At 40.2% G+C, this 24,647-nt stretch overlaps 1 protein-coding gene across 12 annotated transcripts in view; it reads right to left on the bottom strand.

The window, feature by feature from the left end:
• SUMF1 (sulfatase modifying factor 1) overlaps positions 1-24,647 on the bottom strand; it is a 138,086-nt gene that overhangs the window by 72,679 nt on the left and 40,760 nt on the right. For all 12 annotated transcript variants that reach the window (XM_082345388.1, XM_082345387.1, XM_082345391.1 and 9 more), the window contains 3 exons: positions 6,600-6,682; positions 4,445-4,567; positions 3,577-3,691 (listed from right to left, as the gene is read on the bottom strand). In XM_082345388.1, the coding sequence (XP_082201514.1) occupies positions 3,577-3,691; positions 4,445-4,567; positions 6,600-6,682 (321 nt within the window). The remainder of the gene's footprint in view (positions 1-3,576; positions 3,692-4,444; positions 4,568-6,599; positions 6,683-24,647) is intronic.

The following is a 24,647-nucleotide window of genomic DNA, read 5'->3' as shown; positions in this document are numbered from 1 at the left end:
AAACCCACAGCCAACATCGTTCTCAATGGTGAAAAACTGAAACCATTTCCACTAAGATCAGGAACAAGACAAGGTTGCCCACTCTCACCACTATTATTCAACATAGTTTTGGAAGTTTTAGCCACAGCAATCAGAGAAGAAAAAGAAATAAAAGGAATCCAAATCGGAAAAGAAGAAGTAAAGCTGTCATTGTTTGCAGATGACATGATACTAGACATAGAGAATCCTAAAGACACTACCAGAAAACTACTCGAGCTAATCAATGAATTTGGTAAAGTAGCAGGATACAAAATTAATGCAATCTCTTAGAAGAAAATTAGAGAAATCTCTTGCATTCCTATACACTAATGATGAAAAATCTGAAAGAGAAATTAAGGAAACACTCCCATTTACCATTGCAACAAAAACAATAAAATACCTAGGAATAAACCTACCTAAGGAGACAAAAGACCTGTATGCAGAAAACTATAAGACACTGATGAAAGAAATTAAAGACGACACAAACAGATGAAGAGATATACCGTGCTTTTGGATTGGAAGGATCAACATTGTGAAAAGGACTATACTACCCAAAGCAATCGACAGATTCAATGCAATCCCTATCAAACTACCAATGGCATTTTTGACAGAACTAGAACAAAAAATTTCACAATTTGTATGGAAACACAGAAGACCCTGAATAGCCAAAGTAATCTTGAGAAAGAAAAATGGAGCTGGAGGAATCAGGCTCCCGGACTTCAGACTATACTACAAAGCTACAGTAATCAAGACAGTATGGTACTGGCACAAAACCAGAAATATAGATCAATGGAACAGGATAGAAAGCCCAGAGATAAACCCATGCACATATGGTCACCTTATTTTTGATAAAGGAGGTAAGAATATACAATGGAGAAAAGACAACCTCGTTAATAAGTGGTGCTGGGAAAACTGGACAGCTACATGTAAAAGAATGAAATTAGAACACTCCCTAACACCATACACAAAAATAAACTCAAAATGGATTAAAGACCTAAATGTAAGGCCAGACACTATAAAACTCTTAGAGGAAAACATAGGCAGAACACTCTATGACATACATCACAGCAAGATCCTTTTTGACCCACCTCCTAGAGAAATGGAAATAAAAACAAAAATAAACAAATGGGACCTAATGAAACTTAAAAGCTTTTGCACAGTAAAGGAAACCATAAACAAGATGAAAAGACAGCCCTCAGAATGGGAGAAAATATTTGCAAATGAAGCAACTGACAAAGGATTAATCTCCAAAATATACAAGCAGCTCACGCAGCTCAATATCAAAAAAACAAACAACCCAATCCAAAAATGGGTGGAAGACCTAAACAGACATTTCTCCAAAGAAGATATACAGATTGCTAACAAACACACGAAAGGATGCTCAACATCATTAATCATTAGAGAAATGCAAATCAAAACTACAATGAGGTATCACCTCACACCAGTCAGAATGGCCATCATCAAAAAATCTAGAAACAATAAATGCTGGAGAGGGTGTGGAGAAAAGGGAACCCTCTTGCACTGTTGGTGGGAATATAAATTGATACAGCCACTATGGAGAACAGTATGGAGGTTCCTTAAAAAACTAAAAATAGAACTACCATACGACCCAGCAATCCCACTACTGGGCATATACCCTCAGAAAACCATAATTCAAAAAGAGTCAGGTACCACAATATTCATTGCAGCTCTATTTACAATAGCCAGGACATGGAAGCAACCTAAGTGTCCATCGACAGATGAATGGATAAAGAAGATGTGGCACATATATACAATGGAATATTACTCAGCCATAAAAAGAAACGAAATTGAGTCATTCGTAGTGAGGTGGATGGACCTAGAGTCTGTCACACAGAGTGAAGTAAGTCAGAAAGAGAAAAACAAATACCATATGCTAACACATATATATGGAATCTAAAAAAAAAAAAATGGTTCTGAAGAACCTAGGGGCAGGACAGGAATAAAGACGCAGACGTAGAGAATGGACTTGAGGACATGGGGAGGGGGAAGGGTAAACTGCGACGAAGTGAGAGCATGGCATGGACTTATATATACTACCAAATGTAAAATAGATAGCTAGTGGGAAGCAGCCGCATAGCACAGGGAGATCAGCTCGGTGCTTTGTGACCACCTAGAGGGGTGGGATAGGGAGGGTGGGAGGGAGACGCAAGAGGGAGCTGATATGGGGATATATGTAACTGTATAGCTGATTCACTATGTTATAAAGCAGAAACTAACACACCATTGTAAAGCAATTATACTCCAATAAAGATGTTAAAAAAAAAAAAAAGAGAAAACGAAATGCTTTCAACATTGTTTCATTAATGTATGGTTTTGCTGACAAAAGAGCAGAAAGAAAGGAACACTCATGGAGGGAAACATGTGATACGCAGTCTGGAAAAGAGTTTGGTTATATATCTGAAACCCTTATCAAGAAAGTTTTCTAGTCTTTGACTCATTAATTTCACTGTTAGGAATCTATCTTTTAAAAAATCATCAGACTAATAAGGACCTACTGTATAGGATAGTGAACTCTTCTCAATACTCTGTAATGACCTACACGGAAAAGGAATCTAAAAAAGAGTGGATATATGTATATGTATAATTGATTCACTCTGCTGTACAGCAGAAACTAACACAATCAACTATATTCCAGTAAAAATTTTTTAAAAAATCATCGGAGATACAATTTAATATCTATGCATAAGATGTTCATTGTTGTTTAGCAGAAAAATAGATATAATGTAAATTTGCAAAAATAAGAGATAAATAAATTAGGGTTCATTCAAATGACAAGTTATCCAGCTGCTAAAAGACATGTATTTGTGAAGAACTGCTAATGACAGATAAAATGTTGCTGATATTACACAGGGAAAAACAGTAGGATTTTAAATATTATAGTATGACCGAAAAGCAATATCTAAAAAATATATAGGCACATATACACCAGAAACATTTATGCTGGCATCTATGGTAGTTAAGAGCATGGCCTTTGAAAACAAACCGACCTGGTTCAAATCCCAGCTGTGCTGCTCTCCAGCTGTGTAACCTTGGGCAAGTTAGTTAACCTCTGTGTGCCTCAGAATGCTCACCTGGAAAACGGGGATAACAGTACCTACCTTACAGAGCTGAAGAGACATTCAATGAGATAATTCATGCAAATGTCTCAGCAACGTGCCTGGCACTCTGCAAGCACTCACTAACTACTAGCCATTAGGAGCATCATTAACACGGGAGACGAATGGGAGGAAATGCACCTACACGTTAACAGGGGTTACCTATCTCTGGGTGGTAGGATTCCAGATCCTTTCAATTTTCTCCTCTGTACACTGCTTGTTTTTTCAAAGTTTCCACAACAAGTATTATGGAATCAGAAAGAAAAAGGTGTTACAGAAAAAGAACGTCTGGTTAATTATTAGTATTTGCTACGTGCGGTGGTGGACGGAGGCAGGAAGGGGGCAGCACGTGGGGCAGAGAGTGAGCGGCGCTTTCACCCATTGCTGGCGGTTTCTGGGTGCGCTGCAGCCGCCGCCATCCGTCACGAGCCTCGCTACTCACAGGCGCAGTCCCTCGAAAGCCGTCCTCTCCGGTGTTGGTCACAGGAAACTCGCCCTGCCAAATGTTGGCATAATGTTGGCCCTTCGGCTGCAGTTTGTTGCCCCAGGGGAAGAGTCTGTCAGAAGAGACACAGGCATCAGCCTGTCAAACAGACACAGGCTTCTGGACGAAAGTCAAGAGGAGGAAGGCAGTGAAAGAGAGAACATTGCTTGCTTGTTCCGAGTGAGCTATACTTAAAAAAAAAAAAAAAATACATAAAGCTTTTAATCAGGATTTTTTTTTTAACTTCCGCACAACCAGTTCATGTAAAGTTCACAACAACCTTGGTCTCTCCCGAGGACTCAGGAGGCCTGAAATAAATCGCAGAACTAAAAGAAGGGCTTATAGGAGGCTGGGAAAGCAGACATCATCCTGGACTTATATGGAAGCAGGCAACATCACACCACACTTTTTTATAAAGCCTTCGTTATTTTAAGGAGCCTTTCCTAGAAGATGTGACCCAAACATGAGTTTTCTGTCTCATGGCTCTGGAAGAAAGATATATTGCTGCTTCAGGAGATGCCTAAAATAAGAAAATCCAAAAACCAAGGCAGCCTGCCAGGAGGCTCCAAGGAGGACTATGTGACACGGGGATGGGGGCTCAATTGCCGTAGCCCACCTCACCGCACACGTGGCTTTGGGAGACTGTCAGGGGGTGGTGACCCCTGCATGCATGTTCCCCAAGTAACTTCACGGGCGGGAAGAAAGCCCAGTAGGAGCAAGCTGCGATCTGGCTGGGGTTTTAAATCAACTGTCCAGCCAAAGTAAGTTCCGTAGATTTAGAAAAAGGTCCACATACTGTTAGGCAAAGACGAGACCCTCCAAGTACCTATTTTGCAGGCCTCCTCGACAGCTGTACTCCCACTCGGCTTCCGTGGGCAACCGCTTCCCCGCCCATGTGCAGTAGGCGACGGCGTCGTTCCAGGAGACGTGAAGAACCGGGTGATCTGGCCTGGGGAAGAGCGAGAGCAGAGTTAGCAGGGCAGGATCCGGAACCGGAACCGGAACCGGTAGGACCAGCTTCAGCAAAGTGCCCATCATCACCTTCACCTCAATCTGTGATGCTGAGCTGGGCCTGGTCCCCAAATCAAGCCCCAGCCGGGCCACATCTGTCACCCTCTACCACGGGTTTCTGACATCTCAGGCTCCCAAAGAGCTTATGATCCCCCTTGGAACAAGGCTCAAAACATTTCTTCACTTTGCAGGCAGGCCTGGACCCCCAGAGAATCTCACTTGGTGCAGTGGGTGTGGAGATGCACCGGCCAGATCCCCCTATGAGGAAGGAATGATTTTCCAGCTGCTGGGAGTGGCATCAGCAGAAGCTTCCAGCTCTCAGCTCCTTCAGGAGAGCTGCAAAGAGCCACCTCACAGCCACCAATGACCAACCACGGCAGGGGCATAAAGGCACAGCCATGTGAGTTCACCATAGCTAAATCCTATGGGTCATTTATACCCCAGAGCCCCAGGGACCGGGTGGGACGTCCTGGACCTGCATTGTAGTCTTGGCTTCGCCCTCTGCCCAATCCTGTTTCCTCCCCATCCCTTCCACAGGTGTGGATCCCCTTATATAAATATTCTGCACACCAAGCTCTATCTCAGCATCTGTTTCCAGAGAATCCAATCTGTGATACTTGGCCTTAAACTCTGTGTCTTTCTGCTATAGATGAGTCAGCTATATGTGCCTCACTCTAGCAAGTGAGGAATCTAGCAGATTCCAAGTAAGTCTTTATTTTTTCTAAAGGTATAGAGGGGTAGGGAAGGTTAGGGGGAAAGTTTGAGAATAAGGGGATAAACGTATTTACCCAGCACCAGATAACTTTAATTCCCTGCTCACTCTTTCTCAGGTGTACTCTACATTCCTAGGCTATTTCTTCAGCATCTTTGAATTCCCTACAGTAATTACACCATGACTTTCACTTATTCTTCACAAGCGTTTATTGAGTACCTATTACATGCCAGTCACTGTTTTCAGCACTGATATTAAGACACGCACTTTTCTCAGAAGAAGGACTCAGTCAGTGCATATAATACATTCCACTCTGAGTTTTCCTTCTACCCTTTGCTTTTTCTTTTTCTATTAAATTCAGGGAAGAAGATAATAATTGGGACCTAAGAGGCCATCAACCTGAGGTACCCAAGAATCCTACAACTTTCCACCTCATGGTCTATTTCTACCATAGAGGCTACCACCTCAGGCTTCGAAAGATTTCTGACGTTTTCAAGGGGTTATATCCCTAAAGCTGAACTTCATGTACTTCCAGCTTCCTGACAATGAGGGCAATAACCGGGAATGTTGTCAAAAATAGAAGCTCGAAAATCCCTTCTGAAAAACTAGGTTAGGAGAACAATTTTCTTGGGCTGTTGAGATGCTGAGTCCTGACCCAAACCTTTCTGCGTCTTCAGGGCTTAAAGTGCCATCCGTTTTTGCTTGAGATAATTATTTCTTTGCTACCCTGGAGACTTGCTGACCGACTTGCAGCTCTGTGGTTTTTCAGTCAGACGGTGGCTTCAAAGTATGTCAGTCCAGGACTGGAGATAACATGAGTCCTAAACCCAAGGCCTGAGCTTCTACAGTGGCCACCTGGCAGGACACCACCACTTATCTGTAAGACAGATGGTCTCCTTCCTCACAATGACCCACTCATGAGGGAGAGCAAACAGACAAGTTGTAAAGGTTAAACATGTCATGAGATTTGTAATAGGCCTGTCAAAGGGGGAAAAAATCTGCAAGAGGGAACCCTCTGACAGGCCAAATGAGGGAGGAAGAAGGTCACTTATTGAGAGCTCTCTGTGAATTAGGCGCTACGTTTGGGTCTGTACGTACATACAGTATTTCCTGCCATCCTATTTTCCTACCAACCAAGTGAGTAGAGTTTGTCATACTCACTCTTTTATAGAAGATGGCCACTGAGTTTCTTTTCAACAGCACAGGAACCTATTTTGGAAGGAAACATGTCATCTGGGGAAAGACCCGCCGGCCTCACCTGTGCAGGACAGTAGAGTCGGGCCCTTCTGGGTGTCTCCAGTTAGCGCCTTTAACAGGTAACCACCAGGGAGCAGCTGCCACCTCAAAGCAACCCAGAATAAGCTGAGGTTAGTTATGATGCCTCTAGAAAAACACTGACTCAGTCTGTGCAGAAAAAAATCTCTCTTAAGGTCTTCAACTTCCAGGTGACTTACCAAATAACTTTACCAGAATATCAAAAATAAAGATTTATATGTAACTAAATCTAACAAGTAAGCATTATCTCGGGAATTCCCTGGCAGTCCACTGGTTAGGAGTTGATGTTTCACTGCTGTGGTCCAGGTTCAATTCCTGGTTGGGCAACTAAGATCCAGCAAGCCACACATTGTGGCCAAAAAAAAAAAAGCATTATCTCACATCATAAAGCACCACAGTGATTAAATAAATATGTATCTAAATGGTGTGTGTCTCCAAGAATTTTAAAAGACAAACTTCTAGCTAACCCTCTATAATCTCTAACAAGTGAGACAGGTAGTACTACTCCTATTTAAAAGATGGCGAAACAGCATTAATCTTACAGTTAAGTGCCGGGCTGAAGGTCAACCAAGGTGGTCAGAGACCAAGCTGAACCACAGCATAAAGAGCTGGAGTGTGTTTTCAAAAGACCCTGGTTAATATCCAGCCCAACATTAGTTGTATGGCTCTGGGCAAGTTCACTGCCTGCAGGGCCCCAGAGTCCTCATCTGTGAAATGGGAGCAGGCCCGCCTGCCTCACCTACCTCAGACTCAGAGGAGGCTGCATTAGATAGGACTGGGAAGTGCTCAGCCCAGATCCTGTTCCCAGAACCTTAACTCCTACTTTACAGTTCTGTTAACCTAAATACCAATATCAAGTGGACCTCATTTAGCAATTGATTGAGAACTTGGCTTTGGAGTCGGGCAAAATGAGATGTGAATCATGGCTCTGCCACTCCCAGGGTGACCCCTGGCAACCTAATCAACCTCCCCACACCTGTTTTCTCATTTGTAGGTGAAGACAGGAACAATGCCTACCTCAGGGGTTATTACAAGGAGGAAACAGAACGTACACACAGGGCTTAGGACTAGGCCTAGCACTTAGCAAGCACTCAGTAAAGGGAACCAGTCTCAACCATGGGCCTCATGACAGTCAGGAAGAGAGTTACAAAAAAATTACCATCATCAATGATGCTAATACTAAGTAAAGAAGTGTGCAAATGTTTCTTCTAATATAAACCAGAGCAGACTCAAGGTTATCCCCATGACAATGTTACTCTCAATCCTCTGCATCCTGATGAGCCAGCCTGAGCGGAAGAGAAGGGGGAATGTGATCCTGCTACCAATTACAGCAATCACTGAAAACACCAAACCCTGTCTGGTTCTTTTTTCACATCAGCGCAATCAAAACATTCATGGTATTCCAATCACAGTTTGATGGAAAAAGCCAAATTCTTTTATATTTCAACGAAAGAGGCATTGTGTCCTTAAAGGACACTACTGCAAAGTGTTTTATTTTTCAGAGAGCAGGAGAGGTGAAAGGCATGGCTTCTTCCTATTTCTTCTGTGGCACTGCGGAATCTTTAATGAGGAGATGTTCTCGCTGACTACTCTGCTTGATGTTTAGGTGCCAGTGACAGGTAACTCATTCCATGTCAAGGGAAGACCTGCAGAGAAAGCCCAGGTCATCCCACTCTTACATTTCAGTATCTCTACATCACTCACCCACCTCTACCCTGCCCCCAACACTAAGGCCACCAGAAGGTTCTATTTCTCAAGTAAAAAATAAAAAATTTTTAAAAAGGAGAAGAAGAAGAAGAAAAACAAACAAATAGGAAAAATGTTAACCTTTGTTAAATCTGGGTGGTAGGAACTAGAATGCCTATTTTTCTTATACCCTATTGTATTTGGAAATATTTCATCATTAGCAATTTTTTTTAACATCTTTATTGAAGTATAATTGCTTTACAATGGTGTGTTAGTTTCTGCTGTATAACAAAGTGAATCAGCTATACATATACATTTATCCCCACTTCTCCTCCCTCTTGAGTCTCCCACCCTCCCTATCCCACCCCTATAGGTGGACACAAAGCACCGAGCTGATCTCCCTGTGCTATGCAGCTGCTTCCCACTAGCTATCTATTTTACATTTGGTAGTGTATATATGTCCATGCCACTCTCTCACTTCGTCCCAGCTTACCCTTCCCCCTCCCCGTGTCCTCAAGTCCATTAGCAATTTTTTTAATGGATTTATTTATCTATTCTATTACTGATGGGCATTTGGGTAGCTTCCAGTTTGGGCTACTATGAATGGTACTACTTCTGTGAACATTCTTGAAAGCTCATGACTGAGTAAATATGCGTAAGCATTTCTGCTGATTGCACGCTGTGGAGTGGAACTGCTGGATCCCAGGGTAGACACAGGCACAGCTTTAGTAAAGACAGCAAACACAAGCCTTAATGGCAGAAGTCCTCCACAGTTCGCGATCTTCTTCAACAGGGAACTTCCATGGAGTTGGACTGTGTGTGGTAGACACAGGGCAGCTGCTCCAGTGGCCTCTGAGTCCATTCCCTTTCCCTCTCTTCTTCCCCTTAACTCACTCTGGTTGCAAATATTTATTGAGCACCTGCTGTCTGCCAGGAGCTAAGCCTAATTCCTAAAGGGGATCTTCAACTCCCAGAATCCTCAGAGTATGACTTAAGACAGTTGGTATATTGCGAGTTTTTCAACTATTTGTTGCACATATTTATCTTACATGGTTAACTGCACAAAGCAGGATACAATGTGTGAACCTAGTCATTTTATTTTCTTCCAAAAATATCTACAAAACTCAAATTGGTGGGTCCAGGTACCACCTTAGACACATGGGTTCTATAGCTCCTACTCAACTTCCTCCCCATCATATACACACACTTTCCTCTCATTCTAGATATCTGCTTTTCATTTCTCCCACTACCACTCTTGCCTGAAATCTTTCACATTTCTTAGCAATCCATTGAAAACAGACCACCTCAGCACAACTGACTTATTAGGCCACATAATTCCTTGTTGGACGGGTGCTGTCCCGTGCACTGTAGGATGCTCAGCCGCATCGCAGACCCCTCCCCACTAGATGCCAGTAGCATCCTACCTGCCACCCAACTATGACAACCAAAAATGTCTCCATATTCACCAAGCCCCATACAAGACAAAGCTAGGGGGCCTATAAGGGAACCTAACGGCATCGCCACCTGTCAGAAAGACTGTAAGTCCCCATTGTAATGGTCAGATTCAGAGTCAGGAACCATTTCCACGTAGGACACATGAAGAAGGAAAGATAAGTAATCAAAGTCACCCACAAGAGAAGACTGAGCTCAGAGGTAGTACATCATTCATCATAGCCAAGTTGTACTGGGAAAGCCATGTTTTCTGGCCAAACTTATGGCAAATCCCATCGAGTGTCACCAGGTGCCTTCTTCCAAATATCACTGATAACTCCATGTTTTTATTTATTTATTTATTTTTTAGCATCTTTGAGTATAATTGCTTTACAATGGTGTGTTAGTTTCTGCTTTATAAAAAAGTGAATCAGCTATATATATACATATATCCCCAAATCTCCTCCCTCTTGCGTCTCCCTCCCACCCTGTCTATCCCACCACTACGAGGTCACAAAGCACCAAGCTGATCTGCCAGTGCTATGTGGCTGCTTCCCACTAGCTAGCTATTTTACATTTGGTACTGTATATAAGTCCATGCCACTCTCTCACTTCGTCCCAGCTTACCCTTTCCCCTCCCCTTGTCCTCAAGTCCATTCTCTACATCTGCGTCTTTATTCCTGTCCTGCCCCTAGTTTCTTCAGAACCATTTTTTTTTTTTTTAGATTCCATATATATGTGTTAGTATACGGTATTTGTTTTTCTCTTTCTGACTTACTTCACTCTGTATGACAGACTCTAGGTCCATCCACCTCACTATCAATGACTCAGTTTCATTCCTTTCTATGGCTGAGTAATATTCCATTGTATATATACATCTTCTTTATCCATTCATCTGTCGATGGACACTTAGGTTGCTTCCATGTCCTGGTTATTGTAAATAGAGCTGCAATGAACATTTTGGTACATGACTCTTTTTGAATTATGGTTTTCTCAGGGTATATGCCCAGTAGTGGGATTACTAGGTCGTATGGTAGTTCTATTTTTAGTTTTATAAGGAACTTCCATACTGTTCTCCATAGTGGCTGTATCAATTTACATTCCCACCAACAGTGCAAGAGGGTTCCCTTTTCTCCACACCCTCTCTAGCATTTATTGTTTGTAGATTTTTTGATGATGGCCATTCTGACTGGTGAAGGTGATACCTCGTAGTTTTCATTTGCATTTATCTAATGATTAGTGATGTTGAGCATCCTTTCATGTGTTTGTTAGCAATCTGTATATCTTCTTTGGAGAAATGTCTGTTTAGGTCTTCTGCCTTTTTTTGAATTGGGTTGTTTGTTTTTTTGTTATGGAGCTACATGAGCTGCTTGTAAATTTTGGAGATTAATCCTCTGTCAGTTGCTTCATTTGCAAATATTTTCTCCCATTCTGAGGGTTGACTTTTCTCCTTGTTTATGTTTTCCTTTGCTGTGGAAAAGCAGGTAGGATTGTATTGCTATAAACTTCCCTCTTAGAAATGCCTTTGCTGCATCCCATAGGTTTGGGGCCATCTTGTTTTCATTGTCATTTGTTTCTAGGTATTTATTGATTTCCTTTTTGATTTCTTCAGTGGTCTCTTGGTTATTAAGTAGTGTATTGTTTAGCCTCCATGTGTTTGTATTTTTTACAGATTTTTTTCCTGTAATTGATATCTTGTCTCATAGTGTTGTGGTCAGAAAAGATACTTGATATGATTTCAATTTTCTTAAATTTATCAAGGCTTGATTTGTGACCCAAGATATAATCTATCCTGGAGAATGTTCCATGAGCACTTGAGAATAAAGTGTGTTCTCTTGTTTTTGGATGGAATGTCCTATAAATATCAATTAAGTCCCTCTTGTTCAATGTATCATTTAAAGCTTGTGTTTCCTTATTTATGTTCATTTTGGATGATCTGTCCATTAGTGAAAGTGGGGTGTTCAAGTCCCCTACTATGATTGTGTTACTGTAGATTTCCCCTTTTATGGCTGTTAGCATTTGCCTTATGTAATGAGGTGCTCCTATGTTGGATGCATAAATATTTACAATTGTTATATCTTCTTCTTGGATTGATCCCTTGATCATTATGTAGTGCCCTTCTTTGTCTCTTGTAAGAGTCTTTGTTTTAAAGTCTATTTTGTCTGATATGAGAATTACTACTCCAGCTTTCTTTTGATTTCCATTTGCATGGAATATCTTTTTCCATCCCCTCACCTTCAGTCTGTATGTGTTCCTAGGTCTGAAGTGGATCTCTTGTAGACAGCATATATAAGGGTCTTGTTTTTTTATCCATTCAGCCAGTCTATGTCTTTTGGTTGGAGCATTTAATCCATTCACGTTTAAGGTAATTATCGATATGTATGTTCCTATTACCATTTTCTTAATTGTTTTCGGTTTGTTATTGTAGGTCTTTTTCCTTCTCTTGTGTTCCCTGCCTAGAGAAGTTCCTTTAGCATTTGTTGTAAAGCTGCTTTGGTGGTACTCAATTCTCTTAGCTTCTGCTTGTCTGTAAAGGTTTTAATTTCTCCGTCGAATCTGAATGAGATCATTGCTGGGTAGAGTAATCTTGGTTGTAGGTGTTTCCCTTTCATCACTTTAAATATGTCCTGCCACTCCCTTCTGGCTTGCAGAGTTTCTGCTGAAAGATCAGTTGTGAACATTATGGGGATTCCCTTGTATGTTATTTGTTGTTTTTCCCTGCTGTTTTAAAATTTTTTTCTTTGTATTTAATGTTTGATAGTTTGATTAATATGGGTCTTGGTGTGTTTCTCTTTGGGTTTTTCCTGTATGGGACTCTCTGCACTTCCTGGACTTGATTGACTACTTCCTTTCCCATATTAGGGAACTTTTCAACTATAATCTCTTCAAATATTTTCTCAGTCCCTTTCTTTTTCTCTTCTTCTTCTGGGACCCCTAAAATTCGAATGTTGGTGCGTTTAATGTTGTCCAAGAGGTCTCTGAGACTGTCCTCAATTCTTTTCATTCTTTATTCTGTATTCTGCTCTACGGTAGTTATTTCCACTATTTTATCTTCCAGGTCACTTATCCGTTCTTCTGCCTCAGTTATTCTGCTATTGATTCCTTTTAGAAAAGTTTTAATTTCATTTATTGTGTTGTTCATCATTGTTTGTTTGCTCTTTAGTTCTTCTACTTTGTCATTAAATGTTTCTTGTATTTTCTCCATTCTGTTTCCAAGATTTTGGATCATCTTTACTATCATTACTCTGAATTCTTTTTCAGGTAGACTGCCTATTTCCTCTTCATATGTTTGGTCTGGTGAGTTTTTACCTTGCTCCTTCATCTGCTGTGTGTTTCTCTGTCTTCTCATTTTTGCTTAACTTACTGTGTTTGGGGTCTCCTTTTCTCAGGCTGCAGATTCGTAGTTCCCGTTGTTTTTGACGTCTGCCCCCAGTGGCTAACGTTGGTTCCGTGGGCTGTGTAGGCTTCCTGGTGGAGGGGACTAGTGCCCGTGTTCTGGTGGATGAGGCTGGATCTTGTCTTTCTGGTGGACAGTACAACGTCCAGTGGTGTGTTTTGGGGTGTCTATGACCTTATGATTTTAGGCAGCCTCTCTGCTAACGGGTGGGGTTGTGTTCCTGTCTTGCTAGTTGTTTGGTATAGGGTGTCCAGCACTGTAGCTTGCTGGTCGTTGAGGGGAGCTGGGTCTTAGCGTTTAGATGGAGATCTCTGGGAGAGCTTTCGCCGTTTGATATTACGTGGAGCCAGGAGGTCTCTAGTGGAGCAATGTCCTGAACTTGGCTCTCCCACCTCAGAGGCACAGGGCTGACACCCGGCCAGAGCACCAAGACCCTGTCAGCCAAACGGCTCAGAAGAAAAGGGAGAAAAAAAGAAAGAGAAAAAGAGAAAAATAAAATAAAGTTATTAAAATAAAAAAAATTTTAAATTATTAAAAATAAAAAAATTAAAAAGTAATTTAAAAAACGAAAAAAAGAAAGAAAGAAGAGAGCAACCAAACCAAAAAACAAATCCACCAATGACAACAAGCACTAAAAACTATACTTAAAAAAAAAAAAAAAGGACAGACAGAACCGTAGGACCAGAACCATAAATGGTAAAAGCAAAGCTATACAGACAAAACCACACAAAGAAGCACAGACATACACACTCACAAAAAGAGAAAAAGGAAAAACTATATATCTATATACTAAATAAAAAAGGAAGAGAGCAACCAAATCAATAAACAAATCTACCAATGATAATAAACCCTGAATACTAAACTAAGACAAACATAAAACCAGGAACAAATTAGATGCAGAAAGCAAACCCCAAGTCCACAGTTGCTCCCAAAGTCCACCTCCTCAATTTGGGATGATTTGTTGTCTATTCAGGTATTCCACATATGCAAGTACATCAAGTTGATGGTGGGGATTTAATCCGCTGCTCCTGAGGCTGCTGGGAGAGATTTCCCTTCTCTTCTTTGTTCGCACAGCTCCCGGGGTTCCGGGGTTCAGCTTTGGATTTGGACCCGCCTCTGTGTGTAGGTCGCCTGAGGGTGTCTGTTCTTCACTCAGACAGGACGGGGTTAAAGGAGCAGCTGATTCGGGTGCTCTGGCTCACTCAGTTCGGGGTGGAGGGAGGGGTACGGAATGTGGGGTGAGCCTGCGGCCGCAGAGGCCACCATAACATTGCACCAGCCTAAGGTGCATCGTGTGTTCTCCCGGGGAAGTTGTCCCTGGATTACGGGACCCTGGCAGTGGCGGGCTGCACAGGCTCCCGGGAGGGGTGGTGTGGACAGTGACCTGTGCTTCCACACAGGCTTCTTGGTGGCGGCAGCAGCATTAGTGGTTCATGCCTGTCTCTGGGGTCCGCGCTGATACCCAAGGCTCATGCTCGTCTCTGGAGCTCCTTTAGGTGGTGCTCTGAATCCCCTCTCCTCACGCACCTGGAAAAAACTGTCTCTTGCCCTTTCGGCAGGTCCAGGCTTTTTCCCAGACTCCCTCCCGGCTAGCTGTGATGCACTAGCCCCCTTAGGCTGTGTCCACGCAGCCAACCACAGTCCTCTCCCTGGGATCTGACCTCCAAACCCCGAGCCTCAGCTCCCAGCCCCCACCTGCCCCAGCGGGTGAGCAGACAAGCCTCTCGGGCTGGTGAGTGCTGGTCGGCACCGATCCTCTGTGCAGGAATCTCTCCGCTTTGCCTTCCGCACCCCTGTTGCTGCGCTCTCCTCTGTGGCTCTGAAGCTCCCCACCTCACCACGCCCCGTCTCTGCCAGTGAAGGGGCTTCCTAGTGTGTGGAAACCATTCCTCCTTCACAGCTCCCTCCCAGAGGTGCAGGTCCTGTCCCTCTTCTTTTGTCTCTATTTTTTCTTTTTTCTTTTGCCCTCCCCAGGTACATGGGGAGTTTCTTGACTTTTGGGAAGTCTAAGGTCTTCTGCCAGCGTTCAGTAGGTGTTCTGTAGGAGTTGTTCCACATGTAGATGTATCTCTGATATATTTGTGGGGAGGAAGGTGATCGCCACATCTTACTCCTCCTCCATCTTGAAGGTCCCCCTCAACTCTATGTTTTTACAAACTTGTTCTTGAACTCCTGGTCATGTCTTAAAAATAAATGCTATTCTACTATGTTTAGGAACTTATGAAATAAGCATCTTTTGAGAGTCATACATGAGCCAGTTAATTCAAGGTTACACTGCAAATTATGACATCTCTCATTCCTTTTCTTTAACAAAAATAGTCTTCAGGGGTGTTGTTTCCAGATTCACAGCAGCAACATGAGTGGACTAGCATTTGTGACAAGCCTCATCCTAAAAAGAGAAATTTGGGGGGTGGGGAGGAATGTGGTTGCCCATCTACATATTTTCTGTTCAACTGAGACACTTCTAGTTGAGTTACAGCACTCCCTCATACCCAGGGGGAAAAGGACTTTACTTGACCTATTTCAAGTCAACCATCTCCATAGCGACTGTCTTGGGTTTAAGTTGAAACAGCTGTACCAGACAGCCAGCAACCAATTACAATGTAAATAGGATCCTTGTGAGTATTGATGTCCCCTTGAGAAATGGACTTCAGAGAGCAAAGACATCTTTTCCCACCTCTCCCTAGGGACATAACCATACTTGTAGTAACAGCTTAAAGAAAAGAAAAGGGGAAGACAGCAAAGGTGCCTTTATTCTTGCCAAGTGGTAAATTATGCTTCTCATACACACACAGCCTAGAAAGAAGTCGGCACAGGACAAAGAGCACTGTGTAATTATGCACATTCAAGTCTAAAGATGTCAAGTTCACAACTTTACAACTGTTCTTTTAAAAATTAAATGTATTTAGACAAGAGAATTAAAAACATGGACATTTCTCGAAACACATTATAAAATATGACAGTTACCCCATAAAAAGAGCCTGGGAGAATTTTTCAACTGGCACCAGTGAACAATGAGAAATCACAGGTCTGTTCAAATTCATGAAGTATAAATAAAACTGGATGAGAATCAAATGCAACTGAAGGAATAAAATGGAATAGAAAGCACACATGAGTAAAAATCTCTTTCTTCAACACCCAATACAAATGTAGAAAATTGAGAACTAGACTTGAATAAAGAATAAAAACCGCGGTGGGGTGGGGATGGTGGTGTGCTGAATTGGGCGATTGGGATTGACATGTATACACTGATGCGTATAAAACTGATGACTGATTAAAAGAGAAAGAAAGAAAGAAAGAAAGAAAGAAAGAAAGAAAGAAAGAAAGAAAGAAAGAAAGAAAGAAAGAAAGAAAGAAAGAATAAAAACAAATTCGTCATTAAAATAGATAGGTAGTCAAGTCTGACAGCTTATTTCAAATTAAATCCTAAAGCAGGTACCTTGACTACTTAATAGAACACATGAGAGTAAAAAATGCATGCTTTTTCAAACAGAGTACAAATATTTCAGAAATTTAAGGCAGATCTGAAATTTTTCAATACTTTCTGCTTCAGTTCCTAGTGAAATTCCTCATGCTAGAATACACTGCATTCCCTGACACCAATCGGTATACTCTAAATATTCATTCCGTGTCCTTAAGAGAGTAGCAGAAATCCTATAGAGTCACTCATTATAGACAATGTGTAAAAAACAGCCTAAGGGAGAGGGCAGAGGGCAGAAGCAAGAAGAACTACAGTCCTGCAGCCTGTGGAACAAAAACCACATTCACAGAAAGATAGACAAGATGAAAAGGCAGAGGGCTATGTACCAGACGAAGGAACAAGATAAAACCCCAGAAAAACAACTCAATGAAGTGGAGATAGGCAACCTTCCAGAAAAAGAATTCAGAATAATGATAGTGAAGATGATCCAGGACCTCGGAAAAACAATGGAAGCTAAGATCGAGAAGGTGCAAGAAATGTTTAACAAAGACCTAGAAGAATTAAAGAACAGACAAACAGAGATGACCAATAAAATAACTGAAATGAAAACTACACTAGAAGGGTTCAATAGCAGAATAACTGAGGCAGAAGAACGGATAAGTGACCTAGAAGACAGAATGGTGGAATTCACTGCTGCGGAACAGAATAAAGAAAAAAGAATGAAAAGTAATGAAGACAGCCTAAGAGACCTCTGGGACAAAATTAAACGCAACAACATTCACATTACAGGGGTCCCAGAAAGAGAAGAGAGAGAGAAAGGACCCGAGAAAATATTTGAAGAGATTATAGTCGAAAACTTCCCTAACATGGGAAAGGAAATAGCCACCCAAGTCCAGGAAGCACAGCTAATCCCATACAGGAAAAACCCAAGGAGAAACACGCGGAGACACATAGTAATCAAATTGGCAAAAATTAAAGACAAAGAAAAATTATTGAAAGCAGCAAGGGCAAAACGACAAATAACATACAAGGGAACTCCCGTAAGGTTAACAGCTGATTTCTCAGCAGAAACTCTACAAGCCAGAAGGGGGTGGCATGATATACCTAAAGTGACGAAAGGGAAGAAGCTACAACCAAGATTACTCAACCAGGCAAGGATCTCATTCAGATTTGATGGAGAACTCAAAAGCTTTACAGACAAGCAAAAGCTAAGAGAATTCAGCACCACCAAACCAGCTCTACAACAAATGCTAAAGGAACTTCTCTAAGTGGGAAACACAAGAGAAGAAAAGGACCTACAAAAACAACCCAAAACAATTAAGAAAATGGTCATAGGAACATACATATCGATAATTACCTTAAACATGAATGGATTAAATGCTTCAACCAAAAGACACAGGCTTGCTGAATGGATACAAAAACAAGACCATATATATGCTGTCTACAAGTGACCCACTTCAGACGTAGGGACACATACAGACTAAAAGTGAGAGGATGGAAAAAGATATTCCATGCAAATGGAAATCAAAAGAAAGCTGGAGTAGCAATACTCAGATAAAATAGACTTTAAAATAAAGAATGTTACAAGAGACAAGGAAGGACACTACATATTGATCAAGGGATCAATCCAAGAAGAAGATATAACAATCATAAATATATATGCACCCAACATAGGAGCACCTCAATACATAAGGCAACTGCTAACAGCTGTAAAAGAGGAAATCGACAATAACACAATAATAGTGGGGGACTTAACACCTCACTTACACCAATGGACAAATCATCCAAAATGAAAATAAATAAGCAAACAGAAGCTTTAAATGACACAATAGACCAGATAGATTTAATTGATATTTATAGGACATTCCACCCAAAAACAGCAGATTACACTTTCTTCTCAAGTGCGCACGGAACATTCTCCAGGATAGATCACATCTTGGGTCACAAATCAAGCCTCAGTAACTTTAAGAAAACTGAAATCATATCAAGCATCCTTTCTGACCACAACGCTATGAGATTAGAAATGAATTATAGGGGAAAAAATGTAAAAAACACAAACACATGGAGGCTAAACAGTACGTTACTAAATAACCAAGAGAACACAGAAAAAATCAAAGAGGAAATCAAGAAATACCTGGAGACAAATGACAATGAAAACACGACAATCCAAAACCTATGGGATGCAGCAAAAGCAGTTCTAAGAGGGAAGTTTATAGCGATACAAGCCTACCTCAAAAAGCAAGAAACATCTCAAATAAACCATCTAACCTTACACCTAAAGGAACTAGAGAAAGAAGAACAAACAAAACCCAAAGTTAACACAGGGAAAGAAATCATAAAGATCAGAGGAGAAATAAATGACACAGAAACAAAGAAAACAATAGCAAACATCAATAAAACTAAAAGCCGGTTCTTTGAGAAGATAAACAAAATTGATAAACCATTAGCCAGACTTATCAAGAAAAGGAGGGAGAGGACTCAAATCAATAAAATTAGAAATGAAAAAGGAGAAGTTACAACAGACACCGCAGAAATACAAAGCACCCTAAGAGACTACTACAAGCAACTCTATGCCAATAAAATAGACAATAAAATGGACAAATTCTTAGAAAGGTATAACCTTCCAAGACTGAACCAGGAAGAAATAGAAAATATGAACAGACCAATCACAAGTAATGAAATTGAAACTGGGATTAAAAGTCTTCCAACAAACAGAAGTCCAGGACCAGATGGCTTCACAGGCGAATTCTATCAAACATTGAGAGAAGAGCTAACACCCATCCTTCTCAAACTCTTCCAAATAATTGCAGAGGAAGGAACACTCCCAAACTCATTCTATGAGGCCACCATCACCCTGATACCAAAACCAGACAAAGATACTACAAAAAAAGAAAATTACAGACCAATATCACTGATGAATATAGATGCAAAAATCCTCAACAAAATACTACCAAACAGAATCCAACAACACATTAAAAGGATCATACACCATGATCAAGTGGGATTTATCCCAGGGATGCAAGGATTCTTCAATATATGCAAATCAATCCATGTGATACACCATATTAGCAAACCGAAGAATAAAAACCATATGATCATCTCAATAGATGCAGAAAAAGCTTTTGACAAAATTCAACACCCATTTATGATAAAAACTCTCCAGAAAGTGGGCATAGAGGGAACCTACCTCAACATAATAAAGGCCGTATACCACAAACCCACAGCAAACATCATTCTCAATGGTGAAAAACTGAAACCATGTCCACTAAGATCAGGAACAAGACAAGGATGTCCACTCTTGCCACTATTATTCAACCTAGTTTTGGAAATCCTAGCCACAGCAATCAGAGAAGAAAAAGAAGTAAAAGAAATACAAATTGGAAAAGAAGAAGTAAAACTGTCACTGTTTGCAGATGACAAGATACTATACATAGAGAATCCTAAAGATGCCACCAGAAAACTACTAGAGCTAATCAATGAATTTGGTAAAGTAGCAGGATACAAAATTAATGCACAGAAATCTCTTGCATTCCTATACACTAATGATGCAAAATCTGAAAGAGAAATTAAGGAAACACTCCCATTTACCACTGCAACAAAAAGAATAAAATACCTAGGAATAAACCTACCTAGGGAGACAAAAGACCTGTATGCAGAAAGCTATAAGACACTGATGAAAGAAATTAAAGATGATACCAACAGATGGAGAGATATACCATGTTCTTGGATTGGAAGAATCAATATTGTGAAAATGACTATACTACCCAAAGCAATCTACAGATTCAACGCAATCCCTATCAAATTACCAATGGCATTTTTTACGGAACTAGAACAAATCATCTTAAAATTTGTATGGAGACACAAAAGACCCCTAATAGCCAAAGCAGTCCTGAGGGAAAAAAGCGGAGCTGGAGGAATCAGACTCCCTGACTTCAGACTATACTACAAAGCTACAGTAATCAAGACAATATGGTACTGGCACAAAAACAGAAATATAGGTTAATGGAACAAGATAGAAAGCCCAGAGATAAACGCACGCACCTATGGTCAACTAATCTATGACAAAGGAGGCAAGGATATACAATGGAGAAAAGACAGCCTCTTCAATAAGTGGTGCTGGGAAAACTGGACAGCCACATGTAAAAGAATGAAATTAGAACACTTCCTAACACCATACACAAAAATAAACTCAAAATGGATTAGAGACCTAAATGTAAGACCAGACACTATAAAACTCTTAGAGGAAAACATAGGAAGAACACTCTTTGACATAAATCACAGCAAGATCTTTTTTGATCCACCTCCTAGAGTAATGGAAATAAAAACAAAAATAAACACATGGGACCTAATGAAACTTCAAAGCTTTTGCACAGCAAAGGAAACCATAAACAAGATGAAAAGACAACCCTCAGAATGGGAGAAAATATTTGCAAACAAATCAACAGACAAAGGATTAATCTCCAAAATATATAAACAGATCATGCAGCTCAATACTAAAAAAACAAACAACCCAATCCAAAAATGTGCAGAAGACCTAAATAGACACTTCCTCAAGGAAGACATACGGATGGCCAAGAAGCACATGAAAAGCTGCTCAACATCATTAATTATTAGAGAAATGCAAATCAAAACTACAATGAGGTATCACCTCACACCAGTTAGAATGGGCATCATCAGAAAATCTACAAACAACAAATGCTGGAGCTGGTGTGGAGAAAAGGGAACCCTCTTGCACTGTTGGTGGGAATGTAAATTGATACAGCCACCATGGAGAACAGTATGGAGGTTCCTTAAAAAACTAAAAATAGAATTACCAGATGATCCAGCAATCCCACTACTGGGCATATACCCAGAGAAAACCATCATTCAAAAAGACACATGCACCCCAATGTTCATTGCAGCACTATTTACAATAGCCAGGTCATGGAAGCAACCTAAATGTCCATGAACAGACAAATGGATAAAGAAGATATGGTACATATATACAATGGAATATTACTCAGCCATAAAAAGGAACGAAATTGGGTCATTTGTAGGGACATGGATGGATGTAGAGACTGTCATACAGAGTGAAGTAAGTCAGAAAGAGAAAAACAAATATCGTATATTAACACATATACATGGAGCCTAGAAAAATGGTACAGATGAACCAGTTTGCAGGGCAGAAATAGAGACACAGATGTAGAGAACAAACGTATGGACACCAAGCAGGGAAAGTGGCAGGGGGTGGTGGCGGTGGTGTGATGAATTGGGCGATTGGGATTGACATGTATACACTGATGTGTATAAAACTGATGACTAATAAGTACCTGCTGTATAAAAAAATAAATAAAATAAAATTTAAAAATTAAAAAAAAACGGCCTAAGGGATCTTTGGCATCAAAGAACCCTTTAAAAGTGATCTAGTTGACTCATTCTCAGTTGAGAACTCCATAACCATGGGAAAAGTAGACTAGGGGCTTTTTACTAAAATTTTTTTAGTGACGTATAGTTGATTTATAATACTGTATTCATTTCAGGTGTACAACATATATTCCACTTAAAGTTATTACAATAGCTCTATTTCCCTGTGCTGTACAATATATCCTTGTTCCCTACCTATTTTGTACGTAGTAGTTTGTATCTCTTATTCCCCTACCCCTATCTTGCCCTTCCTCCCTTTCCTCTCCCCACTGGTAACCACTATATTGTTCTCTGTATCTGTGAATCTGTTTCTGTTTCATTATATGTATTTGTTTGTTTTATTTTTTGGATTCTACATATAAGTAATAAAATACAGTATTTGTCTCTCTCTGTCTGACTTATTTCACTTAGCATAATACTCTCTAGGTCCAGGATCTGGGGCTTTTTAAAAAATTCATAAAAACACGACAAAACAATGTTTTATTATTTTTAAGTAATTTTTTACTTCTTTAGGTAAGGTGACCAAGTAAATTATTATAACCTATCTTGAAATCAATTTGACAATACTCAGCAAAACGCTACATCACATGCATACCCATAGGGGAGACTGGCTGAGTCCCTTACTGTGCATCCATATGAAGGAATACAACATAATAACTAAAAATTATATGCAGGAAAAAACGTAACTACTTGGATAAATGTTCACAATTTAAAGTGAAAAGAGCCACTTGAAAGTATGGCTGTACAAATCTGCTTAAAAATATGTCTAGAAACAGACACACACACACACACCCCCACCCCACCAAGAAAAGATTAGTGGTATATATACTGAAATGTCTGCAATGATTATTTCTGGGTGGTGAGATGATGGGTGATATTTAATGTTCTTTTTTGTGTCATTTTTCTTTTCTAAATTATCTACAGTGAATATATTTTTTATTCAGATTTTCTAAGTTTGTTCTTCTAACAGAGCTGAGAGTTAATTTACTTTGAAAAAACAAAAGTAAGCAATATTAAATAATTATTTATTAATTTAATTAAAAATAACATATTCACCGTTCTCTATAAACTTTGTTTTTATATTCAGCTTCCAGTTTCATCAATAAGCATACACACTTTTACATATTTTTTCCAAATTTATATGTATTGATTGTTTTCATTTACTTTATAAAATATTTTCTTATGCTTTATCTGAACTTCACAACAGACATTTTTAGAGGATGCACAATATTTTCTCGTGTTGATGTACTGTAATTTACCAAGGAATCTCCTAACATTGAACCACTCAGGTTATATTCAACTTTGTTGCTTTTTTTACTATAGATAACACTACAGTGAACATCTTTGAACACATTCATTTAGTTTTTGCTTTTGCTAAATTTCTAGAACTGGCATCACTGTACCTAAGAGTGTCTTTTTGTGGCTCTTGCTAAAAATCATCGTTTTTTTTTTTTAAATCAACAACGGATTTTTAAAAATCTACCAACATTAATAGATGGCATGTCTAGTTTCCCTCTGGAAAGAGGGATGAGTATATGTAAAACTCATGGCACCCCAGAGCGAGGTTTTTATTCCAACTCTTTACAAGATGGCTCCATTTAGGCTCCTTAAATTGCTACTGGCTTACCTATAGACCTTTTTCAATGTATAAAACAGGGAAATTACAGAAAGTCAAAATGCCATTTGATTGGTTCTGTACTTTTATTTCATAGCTTACAAGTTCTGAGGCTTCTGAGAAAAAAGGTCAAACAGAAGACAGAATATAGAAAAGGCATATAAGATGCTTTCCCAGCCTTGGTGCATGGTTAACACAGGCAGGATTACAGTACCGCAGGATTTTAAAGGTGGGAAGGATCAGAGAGGCCGTATATTTAAATTCCCTCATTTTAAGGATGGAAAAATAAGCCCTGAAATGTGGCAGGTAGCGACAGAGCCAGGAAAAGAACCCGCAGCCGCAGATATTCAATTTATAACTCTGTTCTACTAGCCAAGCATTTCCCAGTGGCTGCTTCCTAAGTCTTCCACATGACTTTAGTAGGTACAGGGGGGAGAAAAAGTAACATAATCAAAGCATTTAAACTAGCCAGGAAAGCACTGGGTTAATCAAGTTAAACTACATTTTAATTGCAGAACTTCTCAAAATCTTTGAACTGCTAACATAACAGTTATGGTTAAGTTCTAAGTAAGGGGAGTTTTTTTTTTTAACATCCTTATTGGTGTATAATCGCTTAACAATGGTGTGTTAGTTTCTGCTTTATAACAAAGTGAATCAGCTATACATATACATATATCCCCATATCTCCTCCCTCTTGAGTCTCCCTCCCACCCTCCGTATCCCACCCCTCTAGGTGGTCACAAAGCACCGAGCAGATGTCCCTGTGCTATGCAGCTGTTCCCACTAGCTATCTATTTTACATTTGGCAGTGTATATATGTCCATGGCACTCTCTCACTTCCACCCAGCTTACCCTTCCCCTTCCCCATGTCCTCAAGTCCATTCTCTACATCTGTGTCTTTATTCCTGTCCTGCCCCTGGTTTCTTCAGAACCTTTTATTTTTAGATTCCATATATATGTGTTAGCATACAGTATTTGTTTTTCTCTTTCTGACTTACTTCACTCTGTATGACAGACTCTAGGTCCATCCACCTCACTACAAATAACTCAATTTCGTTTCTTTTTTATGGCTGAATAA

Source organism: Balaenoptera borealis, assembly GCF_965194805.1.
Source record: "Balaenoptera borealis genome assembly, chromosome: 12".
NCBI classification, from domain to species: Eukaryota; Metazoa; Chordata; class Mammalia; order Artiodactyla; family Balaenopteridae; genus Balaenoptera; species Balaenoptera borealis.
This window is presented reverse-complemented; position numbering and strand designations above follow the sequence as displayed.